The 14,200-nt window shown below is 38.1% G+C and overlaps 2 protein-coding genes across 2 annotated transcripts in view; one reads left to right on the top strand and one right to left on the bottom strand.

Annotated features, from left to right (window-relative positions):
- LOC121383310 (histone-lysine N-methyltransferase SMYD3-like) overlaps positions 1-8,889 on the bottom strand; it is a 39,440-nt gene extending 30,551 nt beyond the window's left edge. Inside the window, exons 1-5 of the mRNA XM_041513259.1 lie at positions 8,559-8,889; positions 5,710-5,773; positions 4,784-4,894; positions 3,886-3,949; positions 2,002-2,132 (exon numbers count right to left, since the gene is read on the bottom strand). Coding sequence (XP_041369193.1) covers positions 2,002-2,132; positions 3,886-3,949; positions 4,784-4,894; positions 5,710-5,773; positions 8,559-8,659 — 471 coding nt within the window. The 5' untranslated portion in view covers positions 8,660-8,889. The remainder of the gene's footprint in view (positions 1-2,001; positions 2,133-3,885; positions 3,950-4,783; positions 4,895-5,709; positions 5,774-8,558) is intronic.
- A 75-nt stretch (positions 8,890-8,964) lies between these two features.
- On the top strand, positions 8,965-12,966 carry LOC121383311 (DNA-binding protein RFXANK-like). The gene is made up of 3 exons (XM_041513260.1): positions 8,965-9,243; positions 10,913-11,011; positions 11,808-12,966. The coding sequence occupies exons 1-3, from the start codon at positions 9,069-9,071 to the stop codon at positions 12,116-12,118; spliced, it is 585 nt and encodes a 194-aa protein (XP_041369194.1). The 5' UTR covers positions 8,965-9,068; the 3' UTR covers positions 12,119-12,966.
- The last annotated feature ends 1,234 nt before the right edge of the window (positions 12,967-14,200 follow it).

Below are 14,200 nucleotides of genomic sequence, written 5' to 3'. Positions count from 1 at the left end.
CGATCAGGAAACCTTTCACTGGATGAGGTAATGAGCTATGAGCTAAGTCCTTTCCCGCCTGCCCTTTTTGAGGCACAAAACATTGCACAAGACTGACAAACTAATGCTGGGTCATGCTATTAATGATCATTCAAATAACTTGTCAAGTGAGGCCATCACTGATGCTATTCCAAAAACAGATCATTATGTTCTAGATGGAGGTTTCTTACTGCACCGTTTAACGTGGAAAACGGGTGACACATATGGTTCAATTGCCCAGTCATATGCTGACTTTACTATTCGCCATTACGGCTTAGCAACTGTTGTGTTTGATGGGTATGGTGGAGGGCCATCCATTAAAGATAATACACACCAGAGACGCCAGAAGAAAGTCAACCCTGTTGTCAACATTACTGCAAATACAGAGTTTTCCGGAAGAAAAGACGAATTTCTTTCAGTGGATTGCAACAAACAGGAACTGATTAACTTGATCAGTGATCAGCTGAGAAAAAAGGATTGCAATGTGATAAACTCACCAGGCGATGCTGATGTAGATATTGTCTTGGCAGCAACAGAATCCTCATATCTTCAATCAACAACTTTGATAGGGGAAGATACCGATTTACTCATTCTTTTGATGCCTTATGCAAAAACAGACAGTAAAGACTTATACTTTCGTTTAGACAATCAGTCAAAATCTAAGATTCGAGTTTATAACCTCAACCGTCTGAAACTACTATTGGGAAGTGAGATGTCCTCTCAGTTACTCTTCTTACACGCATTCACTGGTTGCGATAGCATTTCACGCATCTTTGGTGTGGGAAAGAAATCTGCTTTCCACAAACTTGTTAAAGGTGATTCTGTCCTAACATCTTGTGCAAATGCATTCAGTTTACCTAGCCAAACAAGTAACACCATTGAGAACTTGGGAAGCCAAGCCATGGCTATTCTTTTTGGCGGGAAACCTACAGATTCCCTTGCAGCCTTGCGCTATAACATTTTCAATAAAAAAGTGGTTAAGGCAAAAACTTTTGTTACACCTGAACGTCTTCCCCCAACTGCATCTTCAACGAAATTCCACTGTCTCAGAGTGTATTACCAGATCATGGTATGGATTGGAAAGGAAGATTATATGGATCCTGTAAACTGGGGTTGGAAAGCTGAAGACAATCATTTGGTGCCTATAATGTCAGCACAGAATGCTGCCCCTGACAATCTCCTGAAAGTGGTCCATTGCAACTGCACAACTGCCTGCAGAACACCCCGTTGTAGCTGCAGGGGCTATGGACTACCATGCACAACTACATGCGGGTCATGCCAACTTGAGTCATGTGACAACCCGCACAACCATTTTATGGACGAACAAAAATGTGATTGTAATGAATTGTAAAAACATTTTCTGGTATGTGGATTACATGTCACAGGTTACCATGACCTCACGTTCATTATATTTAGCATTATTACATTAAGAATTGATATTTTGTCAATACAAATAATGATATATTTCAGATAAAATTCAGTCAACTTTATGGACAATATCTTTTGACATATTGGATGTTTTATCAACCAAATCGGAACAACGTGATGTCATGGTATCATCATATGATGTCGCTGTTAGGTCATAGAATAATAAAGTTTTTTTAGAATCCTCACAGTCACTTTCCTATTAAGAAATGATATATGTAATGGACTTGGTGCACCATTTCCCAGATGAAAAGCCCAAAAGATTGATATATCCGCCATATTGGATTTGACCTAATTTTCCTACTTTCTGATTGGTTGATTTTGATAGATTTTTTGTATGTTATTATGTACCCCTCAACAAACCTAAAACTACCCAAAAACCTTTTGTAGCAATTTTTTGGGGGTCAAACCATATATTGACTCTACTATATATGCTAGACTCCAAATACCTATAGTTAAAAATGTGCCACAATACTGGGGGGGGGGGGGGGGGGGGACTTTAAACAAATAGACTTTTAATGTCATTACAAACTACATGGTACCCTTATTGGGACATACCTTTCCAAACATATCAAGCAACTTGCTTGCATCAGGCACAGGGAAGCGATCTCCAACCAACTGGCAAATGATGTAGGACATCTTCACAAATATCTCAGTTCTTTTAACATCAGCCTTTATTTCATCAGTGTCTGCAAAAACCGAAACTTAATAATGTTATTTGTTTTGTCAAGCTCAGCCTCATCAGATTTATTACTTTGTTGTTGTGTCAATACTTAGTTGATCATAAACAAATATTTGTTTATTAGTAACAGGTTTGAGGGGGATCTGTTTCCATCCAAATTATAGCCAAACCAAAATAAAAATCTATGATAGCACATTATCATACCAGGGCTCAGCCTGTACATTGCCAAATAACCCATTTGCTAACTAACATACAAAGTGGCTATAACATTTAGCATTTGGCTAATAAAATTTACTTTAAATTATCCATTACTGAATAACTTCAAGGAAATAAAAGTTTGTTTGTTTGTTTTGTTTAATGACACCATTAGAGCACACTGATTTGTTAATCATCGGCTATTGGATGTCAAACATTTGGTAATTTTGACAGTCTTAGAGAGGAAACCCACTACATTTTTCCATTAGTAGCAAGGGACCTTTTATATGCAATTTCCCACAGACAGGATAGCACATACCATGACCGTTGATATACCAGTCGTGGTGCACTGGCTGGAATGAGAAATAGCCCAATGGGTCCACCGACGTGGATCAATCCTAGACCGACCACACATCAGGCGAGCACTTTACCACTGGGCTATGTCCCATCCCTTCAAATATTCAAAATGTGTAAAAAAATTGGCCAAACCAAAACTGTTTCCAGTGTGAGTCCTGTAATACACCTATGCAATTCCAAAGGTTACATGTGTTTATACAGCGAGTGCTGCTTACTAGTGTACTTTTTAAAGTGGGTGGCTAAATCAAAGCATCTAAGAACTTTATAAATAGAAGAAGGCATTACAGTTTTTAAAAATGCCCTATTTTACATTAGATTGTTCACTGCCCCTATTTTTTTAAATATGTTAACTAGAGTATTTTGAAAGGGGGTGGCTAAATCAAAGCATCATAAAACTTTATAAATAGAAGGTGTTACAGTAAAAACAACTGCCCTATTTTACATTAGATTGGCCCTATTTTTTAAAATATGTTAACTACATTATTTTGAAAGGGGGTGGCTAAATCAAAGCATCATAGAACTTTATAAATAGAAGGTGTTACAGTAAAAACAAATGCCCTATTTTACATTAGACTGGCCCTATTTTTTTAAATATGTTAACTAGAGTATTTTGAAATGGGGTGGCTAAATCAAAGCATCATAGAACTTTATAAATAGAAGAAGGTGTTACAGTAAAAACAAATGCCCTATTTTACATTAGATTGGCCCTATTTTTTAAAATATGTTAACTACAATATTTTGAAAGGGGGTGGCTAAATCAAAGCATCATAGAACTTTATAAATAGAAGGTGTTACAGTAAAAACAAATGCCCTATTTTACATTAGATTGGCCCTATTTTTTTTAAATATGTTAACTAGAGTATTTTGAAAGGGGGTGGCTAAATCAAAGCATTATAGAACTTTATAAATAGAAGAAGGCGTTACAGTAAAAACAAATGCCCTATTTTACATTAGATTGGCCCTATTTTTTTAAAATATGTTAACTAGAGTATTTTGAAAGGGGGTGGCTAAATCAAAGCATCATAGAACTTTATAAATAGAAGAAGGCGTTACAGTAAAAACAAAAGTGCCCTATTTATCATTAGATTGTTGACTGGTACTATTTTTTTCTATGAACCACTTTGTTCTATGAGGTACTATATTTCTGAAACCTATCAATTCCATTCATTGGCATGAACTAGTTTAATCATAGTATGTTGTGGACTTACGTGACTGAAATTCATCAAATGTACGCCACTTCGCTGTATCCACAAATTGGGTGTCATCTCCACGCTGTAATAACAAAAATAAACTAGCTTGACCACAATGTACGGTTCTGTGCAGCCGAATAATATGCAAATAACCAACTTGTGCTATAAACCGATATGCAATAAAGTGGATTCGACTGTACCATGGAATAAACTAAATGGAATGGCTAAAAAACAAAAATCATTATCCTAATTATTTTGTTCTATACAATTTTTTAAACAGTTGATATCGAAAAAAATTGGTTTCACATAATAATAATTATTATGTTTGAGCAACTATAAATGCCAGAATGACCCAAAACATGTTGGGTTAACTAAAATTTATAATTTAATGAAAATGTTTCAAGTAATGTGTAAGTTAATGGTAAAAAGGTTGTAATGGCCGAGTAGAGGCAGCAGCTTTAACATGTTGGTCAAAACTGCCAGCAAGCTGAACTATCAACCTATAGTCAACCTATAGTCCGTCCCATCCTCCTATAAAAATGTGGGGGTTTTTGTAAATAATTTCAGTTTGGTTTGACGTAAAAAGAAAAGTAAAAGTGTTTTCGAAATAACAAAAAGTACTATTTTTGTGTGTAATTTAGAAAACAGCTGTGTTAGAAATAAATAACTTTTAGTAAATTCCATAGTATGAAAAAAGGCGTTCCCCGTGGGATGGATTATAAGAGGCCACAAAAGTTAGTGAACCTTTAAATATCATCTTCAAAATGGATGTCGGTTACCATGGTTACCTTCTGTTGTACAACTAAACCTTTAAATATCATCTTCAAAATGGATGTCAGTTACCATGGTTACCTTGTGTTGTACAACCAAACCTTTAAATATCATCTTCAAAATGGATGTTGGTTACCATGGTTACCTTGTGTCGTATAACCAGTCTGAGTAGCAGACGGACGCTGTCAGTGGGAATCTTTGGTGACATCTGCTTCAAGCAAAGACACTCTTCTTTGTGAACAATCCAGTCTTCTCGCTGCAATGTAGTAAAATAATTGCAATATATTGAGACAAAACCTTCCAGCACTTATACATTATGAATATACAGACCACCAAAACATTTCCATATTATTAAATGTTTATTCTAAAACACAGGTTCTTTGCACAGCAAACACAGTTGTGATATGTTCTAAGTCTTTAATAAGGATGATCACAGACACGCATGTTGAATAGCCATCTAAGAGTAAGAGAATGTTATCTTAATAACTTTAGGTCAATTAAAGTGACAGACCCTATTTTTTTAAAACTATGGCATATCACTGAAATCAAACATTGGTTATAAATATTTTATTGTTTAGATTATCCATTTCTGTACAACTGAAGTGTTTCTAGTTATCCTGGTGTTTCTGATACATGTACCACAAAATGCATTTTTCATATTTTTAAAAGCACACATGCATCGGAGACGTAATGGTTATGAAGGTGAGTTAGGTCTGTATGTTTTTTTTTCCTGTTTTAACTTCACACTCCCCAGGGGCCCAGGCCACCACCACCCCTAAATTTTGTGACAGTTATAATTTTATTATATATTAATTTTTTTTTTTTTTTACGATCCCCTGCAAACCTCCCCCAAATTTCCCTTGGCATTCTGCTTCATGTCATTGGCCCCCCCCCCCCACCCCCAAAATGGATTTTCTGGATCCGCCACTGAGGTTATCTAGCTCAGCAGGAGCCTATGATATGGTAAGTGAAAAATGACTTAATATCATGTCAGTGGCTAAGACCACCAGTTATGGTACTACTAAATCTACAATCTTTAAATGATGTGCCATAATGTTGACACCCACTAACCTGGCACTTAACACTGCAGTAGTAAACAACAGAACACGCTGTGCACCTCTTTAGTTTGTCTGAACTGAAAACAAATAACAATAAAAAAAATTAAGGTTCATTAATAATAATTTATATGTATATTTATTATTTTAAGGCTTAAAAACAAAATGTGTGTTTCAGGTTAAATTTTTGAATTTATCTGTAAAAATAAATTGAATAAAACTACTATTTAAATGGACTATCAATTTATGCAACACACCAAAAATAATTAACATTTTTGTTTTTTAAATGTAATGATTATACTTTTAACTGTATGCCCATCCAAAATGATGTACAGACAGAATGTCAATGGGCAAAATGTAAACCATTAATGTGGTATCTAGGTAAAAATCTCTGTCTCTGTCTCCCTCCCCCTCCCTCCCTCCCCCTCTCTCTCTGTTTCAATCTCTCTCTCTCTCTCTGTCTCAATATCTCCCCCCGCTCTCTCTCTCTCTCTCTCTCTCTCTCTCTCTCTCTCTCTCTCTCTCTCTCTCTCTCTCTCTCTCTCTCTCTCTCTCTCTCTCTGTCACAAATGTATTATCTGAAAGTTGGCATTTTTACCTGGGTACCACTTTATTAGTTGACATTTTGACTGTTGACATTTTTCTACTGACATTTTGACCATTGGCATATTAACCATTGACATTTAAACCATTGACATTTTGACCTACATTCATAAAAAATGAACACTATCTGTAATGAAGGAAGGAAATGTTTTACAACACATTTTATTTACGGTTATATGGTGTTAGACATATGGTTAAGGACCACACAGATATTGAGAGAGGAAACCCGCTGTCACCACTTCATGAGCTACTCCTTTCGATTAGTAGCAAGGGATCTTTTAAATGCACCATTCCACAGACAGGAGAGCACATACCACGGCCTTTGATATACCAGTCATGGTGCACTGGCTGGAACGAGAAATAGCCCAATGGGCCCACCAACAGGATCGATCCTAAACCAACTGTACATCAGGCAAGCACTTTTCACTGGGCTATATCCTGCCCCTTGTTTGTATGAGTGACAGTCCATTTCCATTTTAACAATCCTGAATGAATAATGTCCATTTCCATTTTAACAATCCTGAATGAATAATGTCCATTTCCATTTTAACAATCCTGAATGAATAATGTCCATTTCCATTTTAACAATCTTGAATGAATAATGTCCATTTCCATTTTTCACTTTCCTGAATAAATGTTTACAAAGACTACAAACATTCTTTGTGGGATTGATCATTTCAACTTATTTTCATGCTTATATCCAAATAAGGTTAAAGCACACTGCCCTGGGCACACACCTCAGCTATCCAGACTGTCTGTCCAGGACAGTTGGTTAGTGGTTAGTGAGAAAGAAGTCGGTGTAGTGGCCTTACACCTATCCATTGAGACATTAAAATTTGCTCTGGGTGGAAGGCGGTACCAGACTTCAAAGCCAGTAACTACCACTAGTACTATCCTTATGTCCGATAATTTAACCACAGTGTCGACACCACCGAGGCCGGTAGATTGATCAGTTTGTAGTAATTTAATAATTATTAAGAAAAATAGTAAAACGTGGTTCTTGCTAATATGATAATGCACCTTAAAAACATAGGTCAATATGTTCAATATATTGAATAAAACAAATGACATGTTGTTTCTTAGTGTGATACAATTTTCAAATTCAAATCATTTATTTTATATATGGATCATATAAAATGGCATGGCATACATTGGAAAACATACATGTATATATATGTATCATGCCTAAAGAAACACAGGAAAATGTTATTGGGGGCCGTTCAAATATTACGTAATGCTATTTTTGTCTAAAATAGACACTCTCCCTCCCCTTGTAACGTTCCGTAACACTGGACCATACACCCATAAAATATTATGTAATGCTTGGAGACGCCACCCCCCCCCCCCCCTTCCCACCATTCATTCACAGGAAAGTCATGCAATGGGTATGGTATAATTTTAACATACTGTTTTGCAATTTGGGAAAGCACAGATACACATCCTTATAAATATGGTCACCGTGACAGAATGTTTTTGTTTTTTTATTATTATTATTTAGTAATAACAAAATCAAAAAGTGCATTACGTATACCCACCCACCCCCTGTAACACCACATAACATTTGGACCTATACCCACCCAAACCCTTGAGCATAACGTAGTATTTGAATGGTCCCTTGCTGGGCATAAGAGTTTGTTTTGTTTAATGACATCACAAGTAGAACACATTGATGTATTAATCATCGGCTATTGGATGTCAAACATATGATGATTTTGACACAATCATAGAGAGGAAGCCCACTACATTTTTTCATTAGTAGCAAGGGATCTTTTATATGCATCATCCCACAGACAGGATAGCACATACAATGGTCTTTGATATACCAGTCATGGTGCACTGGATAGAATGAGAAATAACCCAATGGGCCCACCGACAGGGATCGATCCTAGACTGACTGTGCATCAAGCAAGTACTTTACCACTGGGCTACATCCCGCCCTCAGCTAGGGATAAGATCCATGGCAATGTACTATTACAGAAGATGGGGACAGTTGCTCTACCGGAAGGACTTTCCTTTGGCACTGTCGCTAACCCCAACTCTCATTTATTTACAAGTACTTATAATGTTCTTTATACGTAACAGTGCCAAAGGAAAGTCCTACCAATGATATTAATCCACTAATAAGACCACCCTGCTAATAAGACCATAATTATTAAGACCAATCGTCCAATGAGTGGTCTTAATAGCGGGGTTTCACTGTATTAAATACTGTAACACATACTGGGGGCCTTACAGTGGAAAGGAGGGACATACAATAACTACTTTTTAAAACACGAGTCGCATCTTTTTCTTCTTTCCTTCTGGGCCAATATGTGCACATATGGATCCGCAGAAAGAATCAAATCTCCACATTTCCAAGTCATATCTGAAGTAATGTTAGAGAACGTGCTTCTTAATAAAACTAAAAGAAATGTTACGCAGTTTAACACCAAACTATCGTTATGATCTGTTGTTTCCACCTTTGATTAAACGAACCAATTAAAACAAAACGGCTAGAAGTTATTTAAAGTTAAAGTTTGTTTAGTGACACTACTAGAGCAGGGTCGTAGCTAGCGGGAGGGGCAAGGTGGCAATTAATTGTGCTGTCACAAACCCATTTTGAAATATGAGTAATCGGCTCTTCACGCTTATTAATGGGAGATAACTCTAAAATACAACCCCTCTTTAATTGATAAAAAGCGAAGTGGGTCGATGTAAACAGTCGCTTGACAACCGTGATTATTTTCACATTTCGATGTCCGTTTATAAATTTGCAAACTTTATGAATCCAAAATGGCCTCGAAAATACATATGTCAAATGTTTATGTTGAAAAGCAATCGAAAATGCGGCTGGTGGAGGCTGCAGCGGCTGGTGACATTTCAACCGTAAGAAAACTTCTCAGAAAAAAAGTGAATCCAGATATCCGCGATCAGCAGGGTTACACAGCTTTGTCAAAAGCATGTGCAGGTAATGGATATATATATCTGTGCCGTTATCTCTATACTATCCCAAAATGAAAATACAAGAGATGTATTTATAACTCGAGTGTCGTCAGGCGCGGATCTATTTGGAGCCCCCCCCCCCCCCCCCCCCCCCCTTTTTGCCGACGTCAAAGAAATAAAATGAAAGCATGTCCAAACACCTCTTACCATGTAAGGCACCCCATCTTGCAACCCCCCGCAACCCCCCCCCCCCCCCCCCGCTTCCTACTGAGATGTGAAATGTAAACAATACAAATTGCATGTGCCCCACACACACACTTTGTAGCAGTAGCGATGGGGTTTTTTTTATATATTTATATGTATACGTCTTTATAAAACGTGTGTGTGTGTGTGTGTGTGTGTGTGTGTGTGTGTGTGTGTGTGTGGCACCTTCCTACGCCCGTGCCTCTGTTGTTTTAAGCAATATTTATTTGACAAAATATAATAGATTCGTCAACAGGTTTATGTTGTTGTCAATTTTATTCATTATGATGTTCATGTAATGTATGTATAGTTATGTTATGTTATGGTTGTACTAAATATACATCTGCCTAAGTATGGATCTATGCAAATAATTTCTTTTTCTATAAACTTTAAATGGTGTTTCTGTTTTTTGAACATTATGTATGTATTTTGACAACCAAATAATCGCCAAATACTTTGTATAAAATAAATACTGTTTCTTAAATCTTGTGCCACAGACCTTTAGTTTGACTTTTCTTTTAGTTCAGTCATAAGTTAAACTCGCATGTTGGTGACAAATGCAAACGCTACAACAGGCCCATGGGAACTATATCTGGAGGGGGGGCACAATGATTAGTGACAAGACATATTTATATCTTTATTTATATTTAGGAGAACAAAAAATATGTTTTTGTTGTTAAGTGGAGAGAAATTCGTGTAGGAGCTGGAACTTCGTATATAATAGCTTGAAATTCGTCTTTCTTCACGAATGTATGAGAGACGAGCTGACCAAGATATACGGCCAACTAAAAATTAATAACTTGAATGGTGTGTGTGTGTGTGTGTGTGTGTGTGTGTGTGTGTGTGTGTGTGTGTGTGTGTGTGTTCGTTCCTTTTTTTTTGGGGGGGGGGGTACCTTGGGGCATGCTGGGTATGGATCCTCAGAACCACTGGCATTGCCAATATTTTATATTGGGGGTGGGGGCAGTCACACTATGTATGTATGTATGTATGTATGTCACACAGACACACACTGAATCACATATAGTAATCAACTTGTTACCTTGTTTAAGATGAGCCTTATTATAACCTTTCTGCTACTGACGACGATAACCACTTTAATCCCTCTGAATAATCGATGTTTTGATTATTGCTCCCAGAACCTACGTCCGATTGGAAACTTTAGTTATAGCCCAGGTTTGGTATGAGTCTATACTGTGTTCGTCTTTCTTTCAATTTCTCGTTCTAGCCAATGCACCACGACGGGTATATATCAAATGCAGTGGTCTGTAAAAGATCTCTTGCTACTAATGGAATTTTTTTAGCGGGTTTCCTCTCTAAGACTATATGTCATTATCACCAAATGTTTGACATCCAATAGCCGCTGATTAATAAATAAATGTGCTCCTGTGGTGTCGTTAAACAAAACATTTTTTTTAAATGTCTTATGTTTTTTTTTTTACACCAAACAGGCGGATATACCGATATAGTTAGTCTTCTGCTGGAAAACGGAGCAGGTCCAAATTGTACAACTGGGTCCAAAGTAACCCCTCTGCATATAGCGTCAAAGGGTAAGTATAAACTATGTTGCATTTGTGCCTATTTTGTTCAATTATTGGCGGGTCCAGAGCGGCCAGGGTGACATGGGTTCCGTGATTCCCAGGGGCGGGTCGTAGCCCAGTGGTACAGCGGTCGATATGGGATCGATCCCCGTCAGTGGGCCCATTGGGCTGTTTCTCGTCCCAGCCAGTGCATCACGACTGGTATATCAAAAGCCGTGGTATGTGCTATTCTGTCTATGGGATGGTGCATATAAAAGATCCCTTGCTGCTAATTGAAAAGAGTAGCCCTTGAAGTGGCGACAGCGGGTTTCTTCCCTCAATATCTGTGTGGTCCTTAACCATATGTTCGACGCCATATAACCGTAAATAAAATGTGTCGTGTGCGTCGTTAAATAAAACATTTCCTTCCTTCCGTGATTCCCCTCGCCCGTTTGAAGTGCTCTTTTTAATAATTTTATTGTTTTTTTAAATTTTCCACATCGACCACAATATACAACACTAAATTTCCCTGAAAAACGCGTCTCTGAGAATCTTCATTTCAAAATGATCCCAAGAGCATGCCCCTGAACTCCCTACAGATAGGCTTTCAAACGGTTAATGTTGTAAAGCAAGTACCGTAATACTCCAGGAACCAGTTGTTCAAATGTTGACAGTGGTTAACAGAAATGTTCAAAACCAAGGACTGAAATTATAAAGGGTTTTTTTGTATTTGTGTAAAAAATAATGAAAAGAAAAATGTTTTAGACTATTTAAACCCAGGCTGAGTTTGTACGGGTGTGTTTCTAATTTCTAATTTCCCTTACAGGAAATCATACTGAAATTGTGAAATTATTGCTGCTGTGTGGCGCTAAACTGGAAGCAGAAGCGTGTTCTGGAGTGCGACCAATGGATGTAACGAAATGCTACTCGGACGCCTGGCATATTTCACGGGACGCTCAACAGGGCGCCATGCCTGTTATTATCGAAGTGAACGATTTACCGGAAGTCCCAGCCTACGCTATTCCAAGTGTTGACAGTAAAACATCAATAAAGAAAGGGAAGAAAGGGAAAAAAGGAAAGAAAGGAAAAAAGTCCGGAAAGAAAGGTGGAAAGAAAGGGAAAAAGAAAAAGAAATAGTTTTTCCCGTTAATTTTCCGGCTGGTTCAGTTTTGGTGCTAACTTGGAGAATCGTGCTGTTGTTGTGTTTTTAGTGTTTAGAATCTAGACGAGATGGTGATGCTGTTAGTTTATCTAACAGACGAAAACACACAAAAACGCACTTAAGAACTAAACTAACAATTTAACTACAACAAATACAACTTGTATGATAGATGTTTGTTTCTGCTGACATATACGGGGTGGGGGTTTTTAGAATGCAGAATATACGCACTACCTTCCTGGGATCTGTATCAAATATTTTTATAACGTTTAAAGAATTTATTAATCAACTGTTCTACACGAGGAAGTAGATGCTCTTGCATAAGCGTACGAGGCGGGGGGTGGGGTGGGGGGAGCCTCGAATTCAGCCAAAAACGATGGAGATATTCGGACAAAATGAACTGGCCTGAAACCCTTTCACGATGTATTTCCATCATTCTCCCTACTATATCAGTTGTAATCCGTGAAATAATGCGTAGTGACTCGTTTGTAACCCTATATAGCTGTTTAGAAATAATGTTGATATGAATGAATGTTATCCAGATTCTGGCATTTTCGCTTAATTTTGGCAAAAATCAGCCTCCCCTTCCCCCACCCCACGACGTACAAAAATGAGCGCCCGAACGCCTCTGTGTTCTTGGGGAGGGGAGAAACCCATGTTTTTTGTGAGTAGTGAGTCTAAGTGATAATATGTTAATGTTGTCTGTTACTGTATTCATTATACGTATTCGTGGCTATTATACACGATTGCTTTCTGTACTTACATATGTGATCATTTGTCAAACAGCCATTAGCGTGATGACTAAAAATATATACAATACACATACTATTCGTGTTATTGTTATTTCTCCGACAGCAAGAACAAAACCCATTGTGGTGTGATATTTTAAGCTGGAAAACGTATTGTACTAATAAACATGTACTAATATATAATAAAACAAATTTTATACCCTACAAAACGTTGAGCAATGACATCAGTTTAATGAGTCGGAGTGCGTTAACTACTACAATGAAAGAAAGGGCAGAAGCGCTCATTTCCACTCCACACTAGGGTCTCCACGGGTAATCGGGCACGGACCGATTTAGTTTAGCCAAGACTCGAGTCGAGTACCTGTGCAAGAAAGAGCACTCTCATTTAATTATATTTGTTTACGTCATTTTGCCATATGCTTGACGCCTGTTACTTTATAGGGCTTTATAGGGGGGGGGGGGGGGGGGGGGGGGGTTTGTAGACAAAAGTCGAATGTATGAAATGCAATACGATGGCATGATTTGGCATCCATGTTCAGCGTTGGAATTGAGATGCATAATGCTATATTACTTTATTTCATAGTTTCATTATCATCTAGTGGCGGGTACTCGGGGTCCCGGTTGAGTTTGACTATCGAGTACTCATGTCCAATATTTTGGACTCGCGGAGGCCTTACTCCATACAATATTTCACAAAATCAAATCACTTGGTCATTTCGTTCCAGCCTAGCTACATGATGAGCCAGACACAATAGCACTAGTTATGGATAATTTTATTCCAAACACTGTATACACATTTGTATTGAACGTAATGGGCGGCGTCTTGGGAAAAAAAGTAAGAAGGTTCATTTGTTTAGGATCGTTAAAAACGAACGTTATCATCCGATATTTTGACGCCACTTGCTCCTTTGTAACGTAGGACTCTGGGGTAAATTATGTATCACTCAATAACTGACATACAGACAAGAATGGAGTGTATTCATTGACAACCAGCACCATGGGCGTATGGGGACTCTTTGATTTAAGGGGGCTGGAGGGGTTGATTTGCCCAAATTTTCCCCAGATAAAAACTACCCGAATTTTCCCCACTGTTTTGCCCGAATTTGGGGGAGGCCTCTGCCCCGCCCCCCCCCCCCCCCCCCCCGGGTCGTACGCCCATGACCAGCACATTGTTTAATCGGCGGCTTGCAGGTTTGTGGCTTTGCGCTGAAGATAATGAGAGGGAAATCGTTACAGACCCGGGACCTATAGGAACGGTATTTTCAGCAGGCACGGCGGAAGCAAGTAGACATGGGGGGGGGGGGGGGGGGG

This window comes from Gigantopelta aegis, chromosome 10 (assembly GCF_016097555.1).
Source record: "Gigantopelta aegis isolate Gae_Host chromosome 10, Gae_host_genome, whole genome shotgun sequence".
Lineage (NCBI taxonomy): Eukaryota > Metazoa > Mollusca > Gastropoda > Neomphalida > Peltospiridae > Gigantopelta > Gigantopelta aegis.
Note: the sequence above shows the minus strand (reverse complement) of the source record. Positions and strands in the feature narration are given on the sequence as shown.

Excerpts from the sequence above, each read along its gene's own strand:
- LOC121383311 (XM_041513260.1), top strand. The coding sequence starts at position 9,069 with ATGGCCTCGAAAATACATATGTCAAATGTTTATGTTGAAAAGCAATCG. Across the intron at positions 9,244-10,912 it reads TTTGTCAAAAGCATGTGCAG|GCGGATATACCGATATAGTT; the intron begins GTAATGGATATA and ends TACACCAAACAG. Across the intron at positions 11,012-11,807 it reads TCTGCATATAGCGTCAAAGG|GAAATCATACTGAAATTGTG; the intron begins GTAAGTATAAAC and ends TTTCCCTTACAG.